Source organism: Oncorhynchus kisutch, linkage group LG7, assembly GCF_002021735.2.
Source record: "Oncorhynchus kisutch isolate 150728-3 linkage group LG7, Okis_V2, whole genome shotgun sequence".
Lineage (NCBI taxonomy): Eukaryota > Metazoa > Chordata > Actinopteri > Salmoniformes > Salmonidae > Oncorhynchus > Oncorhynchus kisutch.
In genome coordinates this window covers 19435258-19455216 of record NC_034180.2, presented here as the reverse complement: position 1 = coordinate 19455216, position 19959 = coordinate 19435258, and the positions used below count along the sequence as shown (strand labels likewise).

The 19959-nt window shown below is 42.0% G+C and overlaps 2 protein-coding genes across 4 annotated transcripts in view; both read right to left on the bottom strand.

Annotated features, from left to right (window-relative positions):
- Nucleotides 1-12194, bottom strand: part of sptb (spectrin, beta, erythrocytic) — a 60181-nt gene extending 47987 nt beyond the window's left edge. Inside the window, exon 1 of one of the 2 annotated variants that reach the window (XM_020487680.2) lies at nt 11844-12194. The gene's annotated coding sequence lies outside the window, so the exon portion shown is untranslated. The remainder of the gene's footprint in view (nt 1-11843) is intronic. The other variant, XM_031828635.1, reaches the window with a different exon arrangement.
- A 201-nt stretch (nt 12195-12395) lies between these two features.
- stard9 (StAR-related lipid transfer (START) domain containing 9) overlaps nt 12396-19959 on the bottom strand; it is a 55896-nt gene continuing 48332 nt past the window's right edge. For both annotated transcript variants that reach the window (XM_031828631.1, XM_031828632.1), the window contains 7 exons: nt 17921-18029; nt 17274-17440; nt 16988-17052; nt 16528-16730; nt 16219-16298; nt 15083-15241; nt 12396-14840 (listed from right to left, as the gene is read on the bottom strand). In XM_031828631.1, the coding sequence (XP_031684491.1) occupies nt 14739-14840; nt 15083-15241; nt 16219-16298; nt 16528-16730; nt 16988-17052; nt 17274-17440; nt 17921-18029 (885 nt within the window). In that variant the 3' untranslated portion in view covers nt 12396-14738. The remainder of the gene's footprint in view (nt 14841-15082; nt 15242-16218; nt 16299-16527; nt 16731-16987; nt 17053-17273; nt 17441-17920; nt 18030-19959) is intronic.

Here is a 19959-nt window from a genome sequence, read left to right as displayed (position 1 = left end):
TAGCGCATTATGTTATGGGTATGATAGCTGTATTATGTTATGGGTATGATATTTGTATTATGTTATGGGTAGGATAGTTGTATTATGTTATGGGTATGATATCTGCATTATGTTATGGGTATGATATCTGTATGGGTATGAAATCTGTATTATGTTATGGGTAGGATAGTTGTATTATGTTATGGGTATGATATCTGTATTATGTTATGGGTAGGATAGTTGTATTATGTGTATGCATAAAACAAAATAAAGAACCCAGAAGACTACCTGTTAATGTGTTGTGCATATGTTGTCTGTCAATGGTTATTCTTACTTGTTTTGTACACCAGAGGGCACTATATGTTGGGGTCATGGGTCACTGGTCAGTGTGTGTATATAGGTAGCACAGGTGACCAGGAAGTGTTAGCACAGGTGAGAGGAGAGCACATATAGTTGTTACCGTGTCACAGATATAGCTTTTAGAATGCATCTCTCTCTGCACCTCTTCTATAGGAAAACTAAGTAACTCTGGATAAGAGTGTCAGTTAAATGATGTTAGAGAAGAGAGGGAAATGGAAATACAAAAACACCTCCCTTTATATGTTAGTATTTAGTATAAAAAAAGACTGCCTGTCCAAAATCTACAATTTCAAACAAAAAGATGGCAGACTATAGGAAGACAAGAAACTGTTCTGAATGTAAAGCAAAAATTCCAAGAGAAGAAATGCTGTAACATACATCCTAGGAATGTATACTGTTTTGTTTACAATCTTTTGCTGCTATTTAGGAATCACAAGTAGTTCCCTTCACTCCTCAACTCACTCATCCCTCATCGGCCGTGGCCATTTTGAGCCTGACATATCCCCCAACCGTCACAGAGTGGGGTGTGTGTGTGTGTGTGTGTGTGTGTGTGTGTGTGTGTGTGTGTGTGTGTGTGTGTGTGTGTGTGTGTGTGTGTGTGTGTGTGTGTGTGTGTGTGTGTGTGTGTGTGTGTGTGTGTGGAAAGGCGGGTAAAGGTTAGCCACCAAGATAGCTCTATCTTAGTGCAGCGTGCCGCTCTTATCACCCCACACAAGGGAAGGGCCACCCCCTATCTGTCTCTACTGGGGAACTTGATGAATGTTACGCACAAACCGCCTTCTTGTGATGCTGTACGGTCAACGTTTCAACTGTAAATGTGGGTCTGTGTGTTTCTGCTGGCTACATCTGGTTTTATGTTAGTGTAGCTGGGAGGCAGGTCGCCTAACAGTAACAGAAAGGTCAATGGTTTGAATCCCTGAGCTGATTAGGTAACAAAAAAAATCGGTTGATGTGCCCTTGAGGAAGGCACTTAACACCCTTCTTGCTCTGGATAGGAGTGTCTGCTAAATATTGTGTGGGAATGTGTCTGTACAGTCCAATGAATATGGGAGAGAGTCCTTGTGTGGTGTTCTCCTGTAGTGCAGAAATACTAGATATTAGTACTAGAGAGTCATAATTCAATGCAAATCACAGATATTGTAACTCGTTATGTTTACAACGTGGCCGGCGCCCGACTTGAGCTATGCACGTGCAGCTTGAACCTTCACATAAATCATACACTGATGTCAACGGGGATTTGGGAGAAAGTTAGTTTTATAACACACAGACTTTATGTTCCTATTCTTATCTTTGATTATTTCTTATTGTTGCTGCACTTATCGAGAAGGAGCCTGCGAATAAGCATTTTATTGGACGGTGAATACCATGTTTATCCTGAACATACGACTAAAATAATACAACTTGAAACTTGAAACATACTGTGTCTCAACTGCATCTCAAGGATTCAGTGAAACCCGGCATGATTACTTTGAGTTCTACTCACATGTTCAGAGGTGTGACTGTACCATCTTTGTTGTGGAGATACAATCACACTATGCACATTACCTCTCCCCTCCCCTCACACGACAAAGTCAACCTCTGGTTTTAAGGAGATAAAAGGATGACTGGTTCTTTTCCATTCAGAGAAGGGGCCCTGGTTGTGGTTACGTAGTATACAGTGGTGTTAGTCCCGGTGGATCGAGACTCAGTTTAGCCATTATAAATCATAATAAATAAGAGGGAGGATCGTAGATCAGCACTTCCTTTTAATTTTTTTATTTATTTCACCTCTATTTAACCAGGTAAGACCCACTGAGGTTAAGAACCTCTTTTGCGAGGGCGACCTGGCAAGAAGGCAAAACAGGGAAATGGCAGCGTGTACATAAAATATTACCAAACGAAAACATACAAAATGCACACAAAAGACAAAGTGTCACAAGTTACGAATACAATTGAATATTACAAACAGCTGCAGTTATCACAAACAGTGTTGTCAATCAGAGTCTTAAAAACAGGCAAGGACTAACTCCCTAATTTCACTAACTATCTTTTGAAGCATGGTCCAGGATGAAGGGGCATTATAGGAAAAATATTGTTTCCCCATCTCAGTTCTAGCCGTAGGAACAGACAGGGACAACAGCGACTGTGAGCGAAGACTGTATTGAGTGACTGATCTGCTCGGTAAGGAACAGAGATACTCTAAGGCGCTTTGTGAATTCAGGCCCAGGTCTCCCTCCTCCTCATCTCTGTATCAGTCCCGTGCAGGGGGATGTTATCAGACATAACCCTACCTCCACCCACTGACTAGCAGCACAGGGGATCCCCTTATCACCGCACACACAACCTGGGCTAGCTCCAACAGAGCAGGCATGTCCCTACGCTATGTGACGTGCATGTCTGCCGACACCATTAAATCCACTAGCCTAACTGCATGGAACCCAGGACGCCATGTTGCTCTGGGCCAAACTGACGACAGGAGCACATGTCATGGCATAGCCTCTCTGGATTCTACATGGCATGGACAAAGACTACCTCTTCACTGAACTGGCAGCCTCTACCCAGGCACAGCTTAGTTCAGGTGGAGGCAGAAACCTTAGCCCCATTACAGTCCTCACCAATTATAATATCAAAAACACCAGCTGGGTACATTCAGCAAGATACGTCTTTCAATCAATCATCCTGATTGAACAGTGATTAGACCGCCTATTCAAACCTTTTCAAATGAATTTCATGATAGCTAGAGAGGGGAATGGAAATACAAAAACACCTCCCTTTGTGTAAAATATAAAGGCTAACACAAAACAACCGAGCAGGAACCATGGCAACTAACTAGAGAACACAGCCAGCCGATGTTCCATCTGTAATTCTTGGGTTTTCTGAGTAGCATGGAAAGTGGAGAGGGAGAAAGGAGAGATGGCAGATGGGTGTGGTTAGGAGGACTAGCGACTCAACGTGTGGGAAAGTGTAACAGCAACAGCTGGAGTGAGGTCTTGTGTCATCTCGTCTTCGCATGGTGAAAATCTGGTAGAGGCAAACACATAGTACCATGTTTTCAGACACAAATTAAGCCTAGTACTGCACTAATACGCTTAAGTATTCAGATGGTTTTTAGTGCAGAACTAGGCTTAACCTGTGCCAGGGAAGCTGCCCCACAGTGAATAAAGAAAAAGCTACATCAAAGAGTGTGACAGAGAGAGACAGGAGGGGCAATCATCTACCTTGCTCCCCTACACTCGGGGGACAGTCTGAGATCTGTCATTCCTGCTTCTGATTGATTGTTAATATCTATAGATTGTCCTCTAATGCACAACTATACCTGCCACACAGACAAAGACAACACTACACCATATACTTTTCATAGACACTACCACAACATATCAATCTACACATAAAAAGATCCCACTGGGCACAGACGTCAGTTCAATGTCTATTTTTGATTTACATTTGAGTTGTCATGAATTCAACGTGAAATCAACAAAAAATGGCACCATGACATTTGATTTGGGTAAAAAAAATCTGCACATTTAAATTCGGGGGTTGAAATGACGTTGCTGGTTTGAATTCCTGAGCTGACTAGGTGAAATCTGTTGATGTACCCTTAAGCAAGGTACTTCACCCTACTTGCTCTGAATAAGAGTGTCTGATAAAAATGACTGAAACGGAATGGTCAAGTGGCTTCATGTTGATTTTAATATTGAGTTAAACCCTCATTAATTTAGGATATGAACATGACAGTATATTATATTACTATACCATTTGTAGCCTACTAGAATGGCAATACTAAACCCTGTTTGGACCGCCATAACACGTGAGTTTGATCTTGGGAGAGGTTAGGGACAGTATTGGGTGTTCCAAAATAGGGGAGGGTTGTCAAACTTCTGGGGGGCTTTGGGGAGGGTTGTCAAACTTCTGGGGGGCTTTGGGGAGGGTTGTATGGTATTTTATTGGGCACAGGGGAGGGTAGAGTTTTCTCCCAGGTTTGCATTCGCTCTTTTGCAGGTTGTAATATATCATTTCCTCCATCCTAGCCAAATGTCTTCATCTGCTTCCATGCGCCTCCCCCATATCAAGGTGTTTTGGTACTACCCTCATGCGCAACGTTTTTCTGCGCAGTAACTTTTACTATACCACAGGTCAAAATAGTCTACCAGTCTGTCTATCCTGCCCACTATCCACTATTAATAGTGACAATAGTGGTAGGTGGAGCATTTGTACATATTTGCAATAGGCTATTAGCAATCATACCACACAAAGCTGCATCAATTTTCAATATGAATCCACAATAACAACTATGAATAGCTGACAGGCCAGGTGCATCACTGTGCATGAAAGAACAGTGAAGACATGAGACACGCAGCTGGAAATGATCCCCTATTGGATCTTGTTTAGAGACAATACAGGCAGAGCAAGCATTAAGCCTCCTCTCCAATACGAGGGCTTTTCCTCGCGCACCTAGAACGCATCAATATAGCCTAAATATTTGTCATTTGAAATGTGTTACACTGTATATGTGGCATAAACACAACCATTCACCATGTTTTCAATCTGATTTGTCTACTTTAAAAGTCTCCTCTGGGCATACGCACATTCGTCCAAAATATCATTCCAGCATCCTCAAAATGCCTTGATATCAACCAGGTCTCCATCCGACCTTTTTATGCAAGTAAAGTACATGTTGGATTAAAAAATGTCACCACATCCTGGGAAAGAATGCAGTTTATCAGGTCAGAGTTTCCCAAACTCGGTCCTGTCCCCCTGGGTGCACGTTTTGTTTCCTCCTGGGTGTATGTTTTGTTTCCCCCTGGGTGCACGTTTTGTTTCCTCCTGGGTGCACGTTTTGTTTCCTCCTGGGTGTACGTTTTGTTTCCTCCTGGGTGCACGTTTTGTTTCCCCCTGGGTGCACGTTTTGTTTCCTCCTGGGTGTACGTTTTGTTTCCTCCTGGGTGTACGTTTTGTTTCCCCCTGGGTGCACGTTTTGTTTCCTCCTGGGTGTATGTTTTGTTTCCTCCTGGGTGTATGTTTTGTTTCCTCCTGGGTGCACGTTTTGTTTCCTCCTGGGTGCACGTTTTGTTTCCCTCCTGGGTGTACGTTTTGTTTCCTCCTGGGTGTACGTTTTGTTTCCTCCTGGGTGTACGTTTTGTTTCCTCCTGGGTGCACGTTTTGTTTCCCCCTGGGTGCACGTTTTGTTTCCTCCTGGGTGTACATCTTGTTTCCTCCTGGGTGTACGTTTTGTTTCCCCCTGGGTGCACGTTTTGTTTCCTCCTGGGTGTATGTTTTGTTTCCTCCTGGGTGTATGTTTTGTTTCCTCCTGGGTGCACGTTTTGTTTCCTCCTGGGTGCACGTTTTGTTTCCCCCTGGGTGTAGTTTTGTTTCCTCCTGGGTGTACGTTTTGTTTCCTCCTGGGTGTACGTTTTGTTTCCTCCTGGGTGCACGTTTTGTTTCCCCCTGGGTGTACATTTTGTTTCCTCCTGGGTGCACGTTTTGTTTCCCCCTGGGTGTACGTTTTGTTTCCTCCTGGGTGTACGTTTTGTTTCCTCCTGGGTGCACGTTTTGGTTTAATGTCCTAGCACTACACAGCTGATTCAAATTACCAACTCAGCATCAAGCTTTGATTATTTGAATCAGCTGTGTGGTGCTAGGGCCTAAACCAAAACGTGCACCCAGGGAGGCCCTCAGGACCAAGTTTGGGAAACCTTGTATTAGGCTACATGTTAAATAATGATGAACTTCACAGGGTGGTAAAAGTGCATGGGGATGATCTTGATGCTCCACAAATATGCGTCTACTGGTAGGAATACATTGTTAAATACCAGCGCTTTTGAGTGGAACAAAGTACCACAGCAACTCAAAGCCATACCAACCGTAACCACTTTTTAAGATAAGGTCAAAACAGTATATATTTTGGGGATTGTTTCTCTGTAATATGTCTGTATCTATGTCATTTATATGTATTTATATACAAAAAAAAGATAGGGACCACAATGGAAATAAGTCCTGACTTTATTGCGCAATCATGGTCACTTTTAAAAATCGTTGTAATGTGTGTAGATACAGTGCATTCGGATACTATTTACACCCTTTGACTTGTTCCACATTTGATTACATTACAGACTTATTCTAAAATGTATTAAATAGTTTGTTTTACCTCATCGATCTACACACAATACCACATAATGACAAAAGCAAAAACAGGTTTTTAGAAATGTTTGCAAATGTATTAAAAATACAATTCTGAAATATCACATTTACATACAGTACCAGTCAAAAGTTTGGACACACCTACAAGGGTTTTTCTTTTTAAAATTATTTTTTACATTGTAGAATAATAGTGAAGACATCAAAACTATGAAATAACACGTATGGAATCTTGTAGTAAACAAAAAATTGTTAAACAAATCAAAATATATTTTATATTTGAGATTCTTCAAAGTAGCCACCCTTTACATTAATGACAATTTTGCACATTTTTGGCATTCTCTCAACCAGCTTCATGAGGTAGGCACCTCGAATGCGTTTCAATTAACAGGTGTGCCTTGTTAAAAGTTAATTGGTGAAATTTCTTCCCTTCTTAATGTGTTTGAGCCAATCAGCTGTGTTGTGACAAGGTAATGGTGGTACACAGAAAATAGCCCTATTTGGTAAAAGACCAAGTCCATATTATGGCAAGAACAGCTCAAATAAGCAAAGAGAAACAGCAGTCCATCATTACTTTAAGACAGTCATTCCGGAAAATGTCAAGAAGTTTCTTCAAGTGCAGTCGCAAAAACCATCATTCACTATGATGAAACTGGCTCTCATGAGGACCGCCACAGGAAAGGAAGACCCAGAGTTACCTCTGCTGCAGAGGATAAGTTCTTAAGCGTTAGCAGCCTCATAAATCGGCAATTAACTGCACCTCAGATTGCAGCCTAAATAAATGCTTCACAGAGTTCAAGTAACAGACACATCTCACCATCAACTGTGCAGAGAAGACTACGTGAACCAGGCCTTCATGGTCAAATTGCTGCAAAGAAACCACTACTAAAGAGAATCTGTTCTTTGGTCTGATGAGTCCAAATTTTAGATTTTTGGTTCCAACCGCCGTGTCTTTGTGAGACGCAGATTAGATGAAAGGATGATCTCTGCATGTGTGGTTCCCACCGTTAAGCATGGAGGAGGAGGTGTGGTGGTGCTTTGTTGGTGACACTTTGCTGGTGACACTGTCAGTGATTTATTTAGATTTCAAGGCACACTTAAACACCACGGCTGACACAGCATTCTGCAGCGATATGCCATCCCATCTGGTTTGCACTTAGTTGTACTATCATTTAATTTTCAACAGGACAATGACCCAAAACACACTTCCAGGATGTGTAAAGGCTATTTAACCAAGAAGGAGAGTGATGGAGTGCTGCATCAAATTAACTGTGTGAATTCAAGGATTCTTCCTCTAATTCTCTCTCTCGCTTTCTCTTTTTCTTCTCTCTGAGGACCCGAGCCCTAGGTGACTCCTTGCTGTCCCCAGTCCACCTGATCATGCTGCTGCTCCAGTTTCAACTGTTCTGCCTGCGGCTGTGGAACCCTGACCTGTACACCGAACGTGCTACCTTGTCCCGGACCTGCTGTTTTCGACTCTCTCTACCGCACCTGCTGTCTCTAACACTGAATGATAGGCTATGAAAAGCCACCTGACATTTACTCCTGAGGTGCTGACCTGTTGCACCCTCTACAACCACAGTCATTATTATTATTTGACCCTGCTGGTCATCTATGAACGTTTGGACATCTTGGCCATGTACTGTTATAATCTCTACCCGGCACAGCCAGAAGATGACTGGCCACCCCTCAAAGCCTGGTTCCTCTCTAGGTTTCTTCCTAGGGAGTTTTTCCTACATCTGCATTGCTTGCTGTTTGGGGTTTTAGGATGGGTTTCTGTATAGCACTTTGTGACATTGTCTGATGCAAAAAGGGCTTTATAAATACATTTGATTGCTTGATTGATTGATGAACTGGTCTCCACAATCACCCAACCTCAACCTAATTGAGATGGTTTGGTATGAGTTGGACCGCAGAGTGAAGAAAAAGCAGCCAACAACTGCTCAGCATACGTGGGAACTCCTTCAAGACTGTTGATTTCCAAGCATTCCAGGTGAAGCTGGTTGAGAGAATGCCAAGAGTGTGCAAAGCTGTCATCAAGGCAAAGGGTGGCTACTTTGAAGAATCTCAAATATATACAAAAAATATTTGTTTAACACTTTTTTGGTTTCTACATGATTGCATGTGTTATTTCATAGTTTTGATGTCTTTACTATTATTCGACAATTTAGAAAATAGTAAAAAATAAACAAAACCCTTGAATGAGTAGAGTGTCCAAAATTTTGACTGGTACTGTAAGTATTCAGACCTTATACACAATTGTTTGTTGAAGCACCTTTGGCAGCGATTACAGCCTCGAATCTTCTTGGGTATGACACTACAAGCTTGGCACAGTTGTATTTGGGGAATTTTTCCCATTCTTCTCTGCAGATCCTCTCAAGCTCTGTCAGGTTGGATGGGGTTCATTGCTGCACAGCTATTTTCAGGTCTCTCCAGAGATGTTCGATAGGGTTCAAGTCCGGGCTCTGGCTGGGCCACTCAAGGACATTCAGAGACTTGTCCTGCAGCCACTTCTGTGTAGTCTAGGCTGTGCGCTTAGGGTCATTGTCCTGTTGGAAGGTGAACCGTCACCCCGCTCTGGAGCAGGTTTTCATCAGAAATTCCTGTTGGCCGTTCATGTTGGTCACGTCCTGACCTTAGTTCTTTTTTTAACTAATTTTGATTTGGTCAGGGCGTGAGTTGGGGTGGGCATTCTATGTTTTGTATTTCTGTGTTTGGCCGGGTATAGTTCCCAATCAGAAGCAGCTGTCTATCGTTGTCTCTGATTGAGAACCATACTTAGGTAGCCTTTTCCCACCTGTGTTTTGTGGGTAATTATTATTATGTACCTCGGTTCCGTCACGTTATTTGCTGTTTACCTGTTTGTTTTTTGGTTGTTTCGGGATTCACTTTCATTAAAAGATGTAGAACTACATGCACGTTGCGCCTTGGTCGATTTATGACAGGGAGTTTGAGGATAGCGAGCGTGACAATGTTTCCCTCGATCCTGACTGGTCTCCCAGTCACTGGCGCTGAAAAACATCCCCGCAGCATGATGCTGCCACAACCATGCTTCACTGTTAGGGATGGTGCCAGGTTTCCTCCAGACGTGACGCTTGGCATTCAGGCTTAAGAGTTCAATCTTGGTTTCATCAGACCAGAGAATCCTTTTGGCAAACTCCAAACGGGCTGTTGTGCCTTTTACTGAGGAGTGGCTTCCGTCTGGCAACTCTACCATAAAGGCCTTATTGGTGGAGTGCTACCAAGATGGTTGTCCTTCTGGAAGGTTCTCCTATCTCCACAGAGAAACTCTGGAGCTCTGTCAAAGTGACCATCGGGTTTTTGGTCACCTCCCTGACCAAGGCCCTTCTCCCCCAATTGCTCAGTTTGGCCGGACGGCCAGTTCTAGGAAGAGTCATGGTGGTTGCAAACTTCTTCCATTTAAGAATGATGGAGGCTTCTTGGAGATCTTCAATGCTGCAGAAATATTTTGGTACCCTTCCCCAGATCTGTGCCTCAATGCAATCCTGTCTCAGCGCTCTACAGGCAATTCCTTCAACCTCATGGCTTGGTTTTTACTCTGACATGCACTGTCAAATGTGGGAACTTATATAGACAGGTGTGTCACTTTCCAAATCATGTTCAATCAATTGAATTTACCACAGGTGGACTCCAATCAAGTTGTAGAAACGTCTCAATGATGATCAATGAAAACAGGATGCACCTGAGCTCAATTTCGAGTCTCATCGCAAGTACTTTTGTAAATAAGGTATTTCTGTTTTTTAATTTGAATAAATTAGCAAAAGATTTAAAAAAAAGTTTTGCTTAGTCATTATTGGGTGTTCTGTGTAGATTAATGAGGATTTAAAAAAAAATGTAATACAGTTTTAACTGACAAATTACATCTATCAATCTAAACTGTGTAGCAGACATTTGATGAATGGAAAGAGACATCTGTTACAAAACACCAACAAGTTTAATGACAATCACAGATTGTCAAGCCAAGCCTTCTGTACTGGATAGGCCTACAAGGTAGGGAGGAATGTATGTTCTGTTTGCTGAGATTGACATAGTCTATTTATTGTGGTGTTGAAAACGTAAACCATGATATTAAAGCGCCCGAAGTCGGTACGCTTTGCTGATTGATTGTGTGGTACATTGGCACAGAAATCTGTTGGTGAAAAAAAACGTTATATAGTTTAAATAGGCATAAAAATGTTGAAAATCTCATTTCCCCCTAGCTGGTCATTGTGTGCAGCTGGCTCTGATCATAGTGTAGGCCTAATGAAACAGGCAGGGAGAGTGAGCTCGTCGGTGGTGGTGATCCGCGAAACCTCAACCTTCTGGCTGGTAGCCCTGCGTGGCACCGACTGCGCAACAAAAGCATGCTGGTGTGGTCTATATCCACCTTTATAAACACACGGTTATTATTTGTGGTCGTCAATATTATTTTTTGTTAATTCTATGATGGAGAGGGTGTGCAATTATTTTACACTAGGGAAGGGTCATGTGAAATATATCATTTATGTTGGGATTGCATTTTTTATGACACCTTGAGTTGGTATGGAATAGTTTTTTTGCCTCAATACTGCCTCCCGCTCATGGAGAGTAGAGTGCAGCACGTAAGTAAAATTATATAACAGTTACATACTCCTAGTGTGGAGAGGAGCACCCATTCTGTGTATTCTTGCAGCAACCGAATTGCCCTTTAAGGAAAGAAAATATATATTATATTTTATTATATTATTCTCCATGTGCCAAAGGCAAGGAGTGGAGAGAGCTCTATGTGGCCTTGTGTATGAAGAGGATTAAAGAAAGCAGTATCCCTCCAGCAGTCAACAATTTTGAGACAATATTTTTGTCTTCATCTCTCTCCCCTCTCTTTGAAAACTATGTAATCTTTCCAATAACACTAGAAAGGTTGGGCAGCAAGCGAAGCGCCCTTTGGATTTCTGTCAGCAGAAGCGCGCAGAATATGCATCAAGACCGTTATGACCCCGCATAGCGCGCGCGCCAAAAGTTCACCTAAACACCCGCCTACTTACGGAGTACCGAATTAAATCCTTTCAAAGTTAAAATGATAAAATCTGAATAATATATGTGTCAGAACAATAAGCAAGAAATACAAAACTGAAATGTAGCCAATGCTACAACAGTTTATCCATCGTGGTATTTGAAAGGAAGGGACTGTCCTTTAAGTTTTGCATTGAGCAACAACAGGTGGTAAGCAAAATTTGCCTTTGGTGTCTACATTTAGAAATGAATCGCACTGAAAGACCACTATGTCAATAAATATATTTGTAAACAGTATTCTCAATAATAATCTAACACATAACCATTATCATTTTAAGAATGTAAATAGTTCACCTGTATGAATTTACATGAAACGTTTCCCTATCAAAGAAACTCACCTTTGCTTGATTTAATCCTGTAGGAAAATATACACCTTCTGATGTCCCTCGAATTAAAAGCCAATTATAATCCCATTGAAGCTTCCCACCGGTCCTGGTCACGGCAGTGGACTCCGCACAGAGGGAATGGTCTTGGAGAGCCAGAGGGGCAAGGTGGAGAAAGGGGTTGTAAATCTTGCGGTCCAAAAGCTGCGGCCTGGCACACAGCACGCTCATTCCTCATTTCCGTCAGCCAGTGAGCCATCGTTTGACCCATCCAATGTGTTAAAAATAAAGTAGACGCATCTAGTACATGATCTCTGTGCGCAGGGGACAGACATTCCTGTCATGAGCTGGTGACTTTAAATGGCAGCTATAGACACACTTCTGTGTGGTGGGGTGCGCCCCCTCCCCTCCTCTCACAGCCTGGCTGTCGGTCTGGTCTAATTGGAACACATAACAACCTCCGCCCCCGCCAGAAATGTCACCTCCACTACTCTGCTCCCACCGGGTCCTCATTCAAACAAGCCAGTGCTTCACTCCAGCAAGCTATAGCAGTGTACATACAGTGTAGACGCTCCACTATTTAATGTAATGATTCATTGATTGTGGTCAAATTTAAAACATTGTTGATCATGGCCAACATTGCATACCATACAAATAAATAGGAGGGCGGCAACAATCAACATACACAAGGACATACTGTTGAGTAGGCTAAGTTAATACATCATGGATATATTTAAGTCTAGGGGCTATAGTCAGGAACTGGACAACAGCCCTGCAATTTACAATGAATATACCTCATATTTACACAGCTAAACAAGTGACAAGCTGCAGGTATGTACACATTTTAAAATATGTCAAGTTTATATAGGAAAATAACACACACTCATTTGCATTTCTTTAGGATTAGAATATATAGTTATTAAAATAAACAACATAACAAAACAAAAATAATTATACATATTGACATGGTGTTATACATTCATGTCACATAATAGGCACTTGTAAATATATGGATACAAATAAAACTCAGTACAAAAAGGTTGTCAGTCAGCTACTTCATTGTTCTATCCCCGGGGAAACTAGATCTTTCATATCAGTTCCTTCTTCTTTGGTTTCCCCGGGGACCTTCTTACTGTGACACTGTGCAGTACAACAACTAGAGCAAAACTAATGTCCTGAACCGTCAACAAAACACATAATATGGCTTTTTAAAGGTTGGATCTCAAAAACTGTGCATGACTTGCCTGAAGCGTCAACTAATTAACAGATGAATAGGCTTGGTCTATTATTGGCCAACTAATATGTCTTCTCTCTCACCAACACCATTGCGAAACACCTTCCATTATAGCATGGTCAGAGATCTGTTTGTGCTGTCTTGTTAATCAACGTTCAGAGAAAAACCCATTGTTCATTATATCCTCAAGCATATGGTTTACTACATGACTCTATGTGAAATTACCAGTATTGCATATATGCAGGGCTAATAACATTGTCATTGGGAGACAGTAGAAACAAAGTAGTATGGTACATACAAATCTGACTAAGAAACAGATAAGGACCTATAGACTCAGCTTATATGGTTTTGGGGCTATCGTTTACAGTATGTAACTTAGTGTTAGCTTTACAGCTACCCCAAATAAGTGGTTGCATTTTTTTTTCTTCCTTTAGACTACAATTCTTAACCCTTTAAAAGTGCTCACCCTGCTTCTGTTTTTGGTTTTTATTTTTAAAGAAAAAAAGATGAGGGATGGGCCTGGAGAAATGTAACCACTCTAAAAATGCATAGACAGAGCTGTGGATGCAAGGACTGACCATCCGTGATGTCAACATTGTAGTTCTAATCACGTGGTTGAGGCTACACACCGTCTGTCTACATCTACATGGTTTACAGACGTTGGAGTAAAACAAGCTTCTATTTTGGGTTCTTGTCGGGGTACGACAGTTGAACTAAGCTCATGGGGCATTTCTAAGTTATACTCTTCAAGAATCAATTGGTATATAATCATTCATTTGGAAGTCTGAAAATGGATGTGGACACTAAGGATTCTAGCTTTAAGGGTAGTGAGTGGGTAAAGTGTGCTGTGCCTCAGGACTCTACCATAGGATTCAGAGGATAATAATCATGTCATTAAGTGGTCTTTATAGTGGTTAGGACTGAGGCGGAGGCCTGTGAAATGGGAGACAAATCATGTTGTATCATAAATCGGTAATTATGGAAGTAGTACAACTGAGTCTCACGGTACAGATAGATTGAATAGAGGAATGGGCAATAGGAGACATCATTTTGTGTTATATATAAATCGGTGTTATTATGAAACGTTTGGGGAATTGTAAACCTTCAGGAGCCTGGGGTCTCTCTGATCGGAAGTTGCAGTAACGCAGTAGGATCTGTTGAATGGGCCAAATCTAGGAGCCAGCCCCTCAAATCCTCCCTGACAACCAGTCCACACCACTCAAACTTTAGCAAGATACGATTAAGATTGCTAAAAGCATACATATTAAACACAGATCTACAATTAACGATTTTAAACACAAAATACTAAAATATGTACTGACATACATATTTTTATCAAAATAAATGTACATAAAAAAAGCTGCATGATACTTCGTATCACAAAATCAATGTCATCAGTGCTCTTCATAAGGTTAAAATCAAGTAAATAAATTCAGGTGCAAATTGAAAGAGAGAAGTCACAGATCAGATTCCGGACATATGTCTAAGTGCTCACTGTTACATCTGTGGCCTTTAACCTGGGGCCTGTTCATTAAGGCCCACCGTAGCAAAATGTTTTGAAACATAACACGAAAATGATTATTTCTTATTGGACAAGTCCAAATAGCCCCTCACTTTTTCAGTCAGTTTTCTTCAATTTGGTGACTAATGAACACGACCCTGGCCAGCTGTCAGTCTCACAGAGAGAAAAGGGAATCGAGCTCTGCCAGGACTGCAGCCTGTCTCCTTGCCACTGTTCCCAACAGCCTCTGTGGGAAGGATGGAGTGCCAAGGTCGACCTGAAAGACAGGAGGACAAAAAGTGAGCCACGGGAGGGATGGAGAAGAGAAGGGGAGGAAGAAAAGAGAGAGGAAGAGACTCCACATTGACATCATTAAGGAATCATTAAGCATATCTGCATCTGAAGTGCTCTTAAGAACTGTTGATGTAAAACAAGATTGATAAATCATTTTGATGAATTGATTGATAGATTTTTCAGACCACTCTACATTGACATACAGTACACGGATTCCTGTCTCACCTGCAGCAGGTAGATGACCCTGACAACCTCTCGGCCGTGGCGTGTGATTGGCTGAAGGACCCAGGCGCTAGGCAACATCTCCCCTCGGATTGCCTCCACACTGGGCCGAGGGAGAGACTCCTCGAAGACTGACTGCACGGCCAGCACACAAAGGTCATCCTAGGAGAGAGAAGAGGGCACTGAGTTAGGCTTTTTCCTGACCATGTAAAAAAAGGGTGTTATGTAGCCTTTTGCTGCACCTATCCTGTGTATGTGACAATAACATTTAAACTCCTGGCTATAGGGCAGTAAGAATCACTGCCCCTGAAATGAAGATGTTCTCTGTCCCCCTGATTCCACACAGCAAATTCTCCAGTGTTAAATCCACACTGACAGTGTTCAATTGAACACTGGTCAAGTGTCTACACGGGTCCACACTTTTCTGTATTAAATTAACACACTGCTTAGTGCCTTGCCTTTCAAGTGAGAAACCGCTCATCACTATATTTGTTAGTGACAGAGACATCCATTTCCAGTCCTGTGGCCTTCTTCAACTGAGATCCTAAGCTTATTTATGTTATCATGATGTAGAATTCCTATTGGAATCGAGCCAGAGTGGGGATATTCAGCAATTAAAATTTTTATTCACCCACAACCTGCATTCAGAATTACCTTAAGCATCTAAACTGGAACATCCATTTCAGTAACAGGTGCAATAAGTCCAAGTAAAAGATTGGATAAGTTTAGAAAAATATATTTATATTTGAGTAGCATAAGATTAATTAATAAATGTAGAGTACATGCAAAAACATAGATATTGGAGAAAAAAAAACGATTTAAAAAAATGTACCTGCAACAGAATGCTGGGAAATATGATAATGATGGGCAAGGTTTTTGTTTAACACTGGTTATTACCACCAACACTTATGTTCTTTTACACCAATGGGTGTTAATTGAACACTTAAGAGAGTTAATTTAACACCTGAATCAACTCTAGAAATGTTACACTGAAAAATCAACACTAGGTAACACTGGCCAATTTGCTCTGCAGTTAAACATTTAAAACAATTATTGGTAAGAAAGAGCAGTTGGGACTTGGAAGTCAAGTGGTCCATTAAGTGTGTAGCTTCTGACCTGTGACCTCTGACCCTACTGACCTGTCGTGACTGGGTGCTGATGCAGCAGAAGTCTCTGGGCTGTTTGAGGTGGCAGCAGGACGGGTCTGTCAACAGGTACACTGAGGAGAAACACATGGAAAAGCATGAGGAAAATTACAATTGGATTCTGAATTTCACTTTACTTCCTGGAAGGAATTTGTCTGAACGGAAACGGAATGACTCCGACATGGAAAGATGGTGCTTTTGCCAAAACGCCTGTTTTAACATGGGCAGCAGCATTAAAGGCTTTCACCATTTTCAAATAGAGAATTGACCTCAACCCTGCTATACTCCAGCCAGCAGACTCACCCAGCTGAGTGCTGTCATCTAGTGGCCGTGTCCGGGCTGAGTGGATAGCCTTGTGGTACAGGTGGGTCTTGGAGTGGTCTCGGACCATGCTCCACAGGCTGGCCAGGGGCCTCTCTAGCTCCACCGCCCCCAGGAAGGAGTGCACTGACGGACTAGAGGAGGGCTTGTAGAAGGCCTGGACACCTCGCTCTAGCCCCTGGTACCTGAGAGAGAGAGGACAGGGAGGTAGTTAAAACATAGTATCTCATTTCTGTGTACCTACAGTCGCATATAACATGTTTTGCTGACACTTTACTTAAAGCCTGCAGGTGTGCTTGCTGATGCTTTATAACTTAAGGGTGTATGAGCATTTGTCATGTGTTATAATATGGGTTATGCGGAGTGTTAACCATGTGTTCTCTCAGAAGTCTTTACAAATGATTATGAAAATGACGGGAGGAGAAACCATAGTGCAACTCACCTCCAACCAGCAGCAGCCTTCCCCCTTACTAGGTTCCCCATGTCACCAGCAGCAGCCAAGCGCACCTGGAGGCACAGGTGAGAACAGCACAGCTGTTTATTCTACACAATGTTCACATAAATAGTGTTGACACGACATAATTACTCAGCTGATGGATTTGGCCAGAGCATGCAGTACATCCACAACAACGGCTGAAGGTTGTGTAACAGGTGGATGGGCGAGGAGGAGAAGCCATAGAAATAGGATGAGCACGTTCTACTTTGAATGGAGAAGCGTCATATTCTACCTCAGCCATAGCGCGGCCAAGCAGACAGGATGTGAGGTCCTGATAGGCTGTAGATAAAGAGGAGGCAGAGCCGAAGGAGGCTGTGCGCGGGCGTAGGCTGGTGGGAGATGACGGTGAGGATGATATCAGAGGGTCAGACCCTGACACACCGGGCTCCAGCCGTACATCTACAGAAGACACAGGAGAAGAAGACACGAATGGCAGTGTTTCCGCTGCAGTCATTTAGCTGTGGCGCTGCGCCACGGCAAAATCCTTAGCACCACACCAAAAAAATAGAATATTTCTGGCGAGGCACACTTTGAAGATGCTGGAACTGTCCACCAGGGGGACTCCAGGCGGAAGATGCAAATGTAGATGCCCCAAAACAAGAAAAACAGTTGAAGCTCCGTTTACTTTTATTTTTTACTTAACACTTATATTTCTTGAAACTGCATTGTTGGTTAAGGGCTTATAAGTAAGCATTTCACTGTAAGGTCTACACCTGTTGTATAACATGTGACAAATATAATGGGATTTGACTTGATAAAGGAATTGATGCCAGGCTGCCAAACAGGCTTTAGACCATCAGAAGTTGGAGAGATGTTGTCTCTGCCTTGTGCATGAAGAAAGCGGCTGTTGGTAATGGTAGTGAGTCACTCAATCCTTACCTTGGGCAGAGAGCCAGGCACGCTGGGTCGTCACACTCTGAGAACCACAGATGGGAGGGCGAGACCTGACCTTCAGCCCATTTATACCGTTATCCGGGACCCCAGTGACCTTGGACCAGACAAAAACCACACAGAGAATTCCTTAGACTCTTTTATTTATTTGTAGTTGATTTAAATAGGGACAAAAACAAACTAGGACTGTCAAAGTTAACAGGTGGGAAGAGGTTGGAAACATGGTTTCCAGGTGGGGAGGGAGGATGCTTGTGTTGTTTTTCAAGTGGCAGCCCACATGTACCGTAAAGTATGAAATATGAAAGGCAAATATTATAACTGAATGTATGAACATATCTGAATTAATATTATTTTGAATGTTATTCCTGTACCCCCCGCCTGAAAAAAATGACAAGCTAAATAAAAAGTTGATCACTAAAAAAAATATTAGTAGCTAGCCTTATCTGCTAACGTTAGCTAGCTACTGTAGCTAACCAAAAAATATGATTTATAATGCCTTGATTCAACTAACTTCCCACAATGACTTTAATCTGAACAGGACATTCATTATTTTTAGGTCCTGTTTTGTTGTAGTTCTCAGGTCAAAAGATTTAAGCAATTGTAGTAGTAGTAGCTTGGGACTAGTTTATGTTGAAGAACATGAATAAGTAGCCCAGGCTAGATCTAATATCTGTATTATATTTTACATGAACTCAGACCTGGTTGATCTGTTGTTATTGTCTTCTGTGGAAATAATTATGATTTTTTTGGGAAGAATCTACACACAATACCACATAATGACAGAGCAAAAACAGATTTTTAGAAATGTTTGCAAATGTATTAAAAATACAATTCTGAAATATCACATTTACATACAGTACCAGTCAAACGTTTGGACACACCTACTCATTCCAGGGTATTTCTTTATTCAGACTATTTTCTACATTGTAGAATAATAGTGAAGACATCAAAACTATGAAATAACACATATGGAATCATGTAGTAACCAAAAAGGTGTTAAACAAATCTAAATATATTTTATATTTTGAGATTCTTCAAAGTAGACACCCTTTGCCCTGATGACAGCTTTGCACACTCTTGGCATTCTCTCAACCAGCTTAATGAGCTAGTCACCTGGAATGCTTGAAGGAGTTGCCACATATGCTGAGCACTTTTCTGCTTTTCCTTCACTCTGCGGTCCAACTCATCTCAAACCCTCTCAATTGGGTTGAGATTGGGTGATTGTGGAGGCCAGGTCATCTGATGCAGCACTCCATCACTCTCCTTCTTGGTCAAATAGCTCTTACACAGCCTGGAGGTGTGTTTTGGGTCATTGACATGTTGAAAAAACAAATGATAGTCCCACTAAGTGCAAACCAGATGGGATGGCGTATTGCTGCAGAATGCTGTGGTAGCCATACTGCTTAAGTGTGCCTTGAATTCTAAATAAATCACAGACAGTGTCACGAGCAAAGTGTTACACCATCACACCTCCTCCTCCATGCTTCACGGTGGGAGCCACACATGCAGAGATCATCCGTTCACGTACTCTGCGTCTCACAAAGACACGACGGTTGGAACCAAAAATCTCACATTTTGAATCATCAAACCAAAAGACAGATTTTCATTGGTCTAATGTCCATTGCACGTGTTTCTTGGCCCAAGCAAGTCCCTTCTTCTTATTGGTGTCCTTTAGTAGTGGCTTCTTTGCAGCAATTCGACCATGAAGGCCTGATTCACACAATCTCCTCTGAACAGTTGATGTTGAGATGTGTCTGTTACTTGAATTCTGTGAAGCATTTATTTGGGCTGCAAACTGAAGTGCAGTTAATTGCCGATTTCTGAGGCTGGTAACTCTAAAGAACTTATCCTCCACAGCAGAGGTAACTCTGGGTCTTCCTTTCCAGTGGCGGTCCTCATGAGCGCCAGTTTCATCATAGCGAATGATGGTTTTTGCGACTGCACTTGAAATCTCTTGACATTTTCTGGATTGTTGTTTCTCTTTGCTTATTTGAGCTGTTCTTGCCATAATATGGACTTGGTCTTTT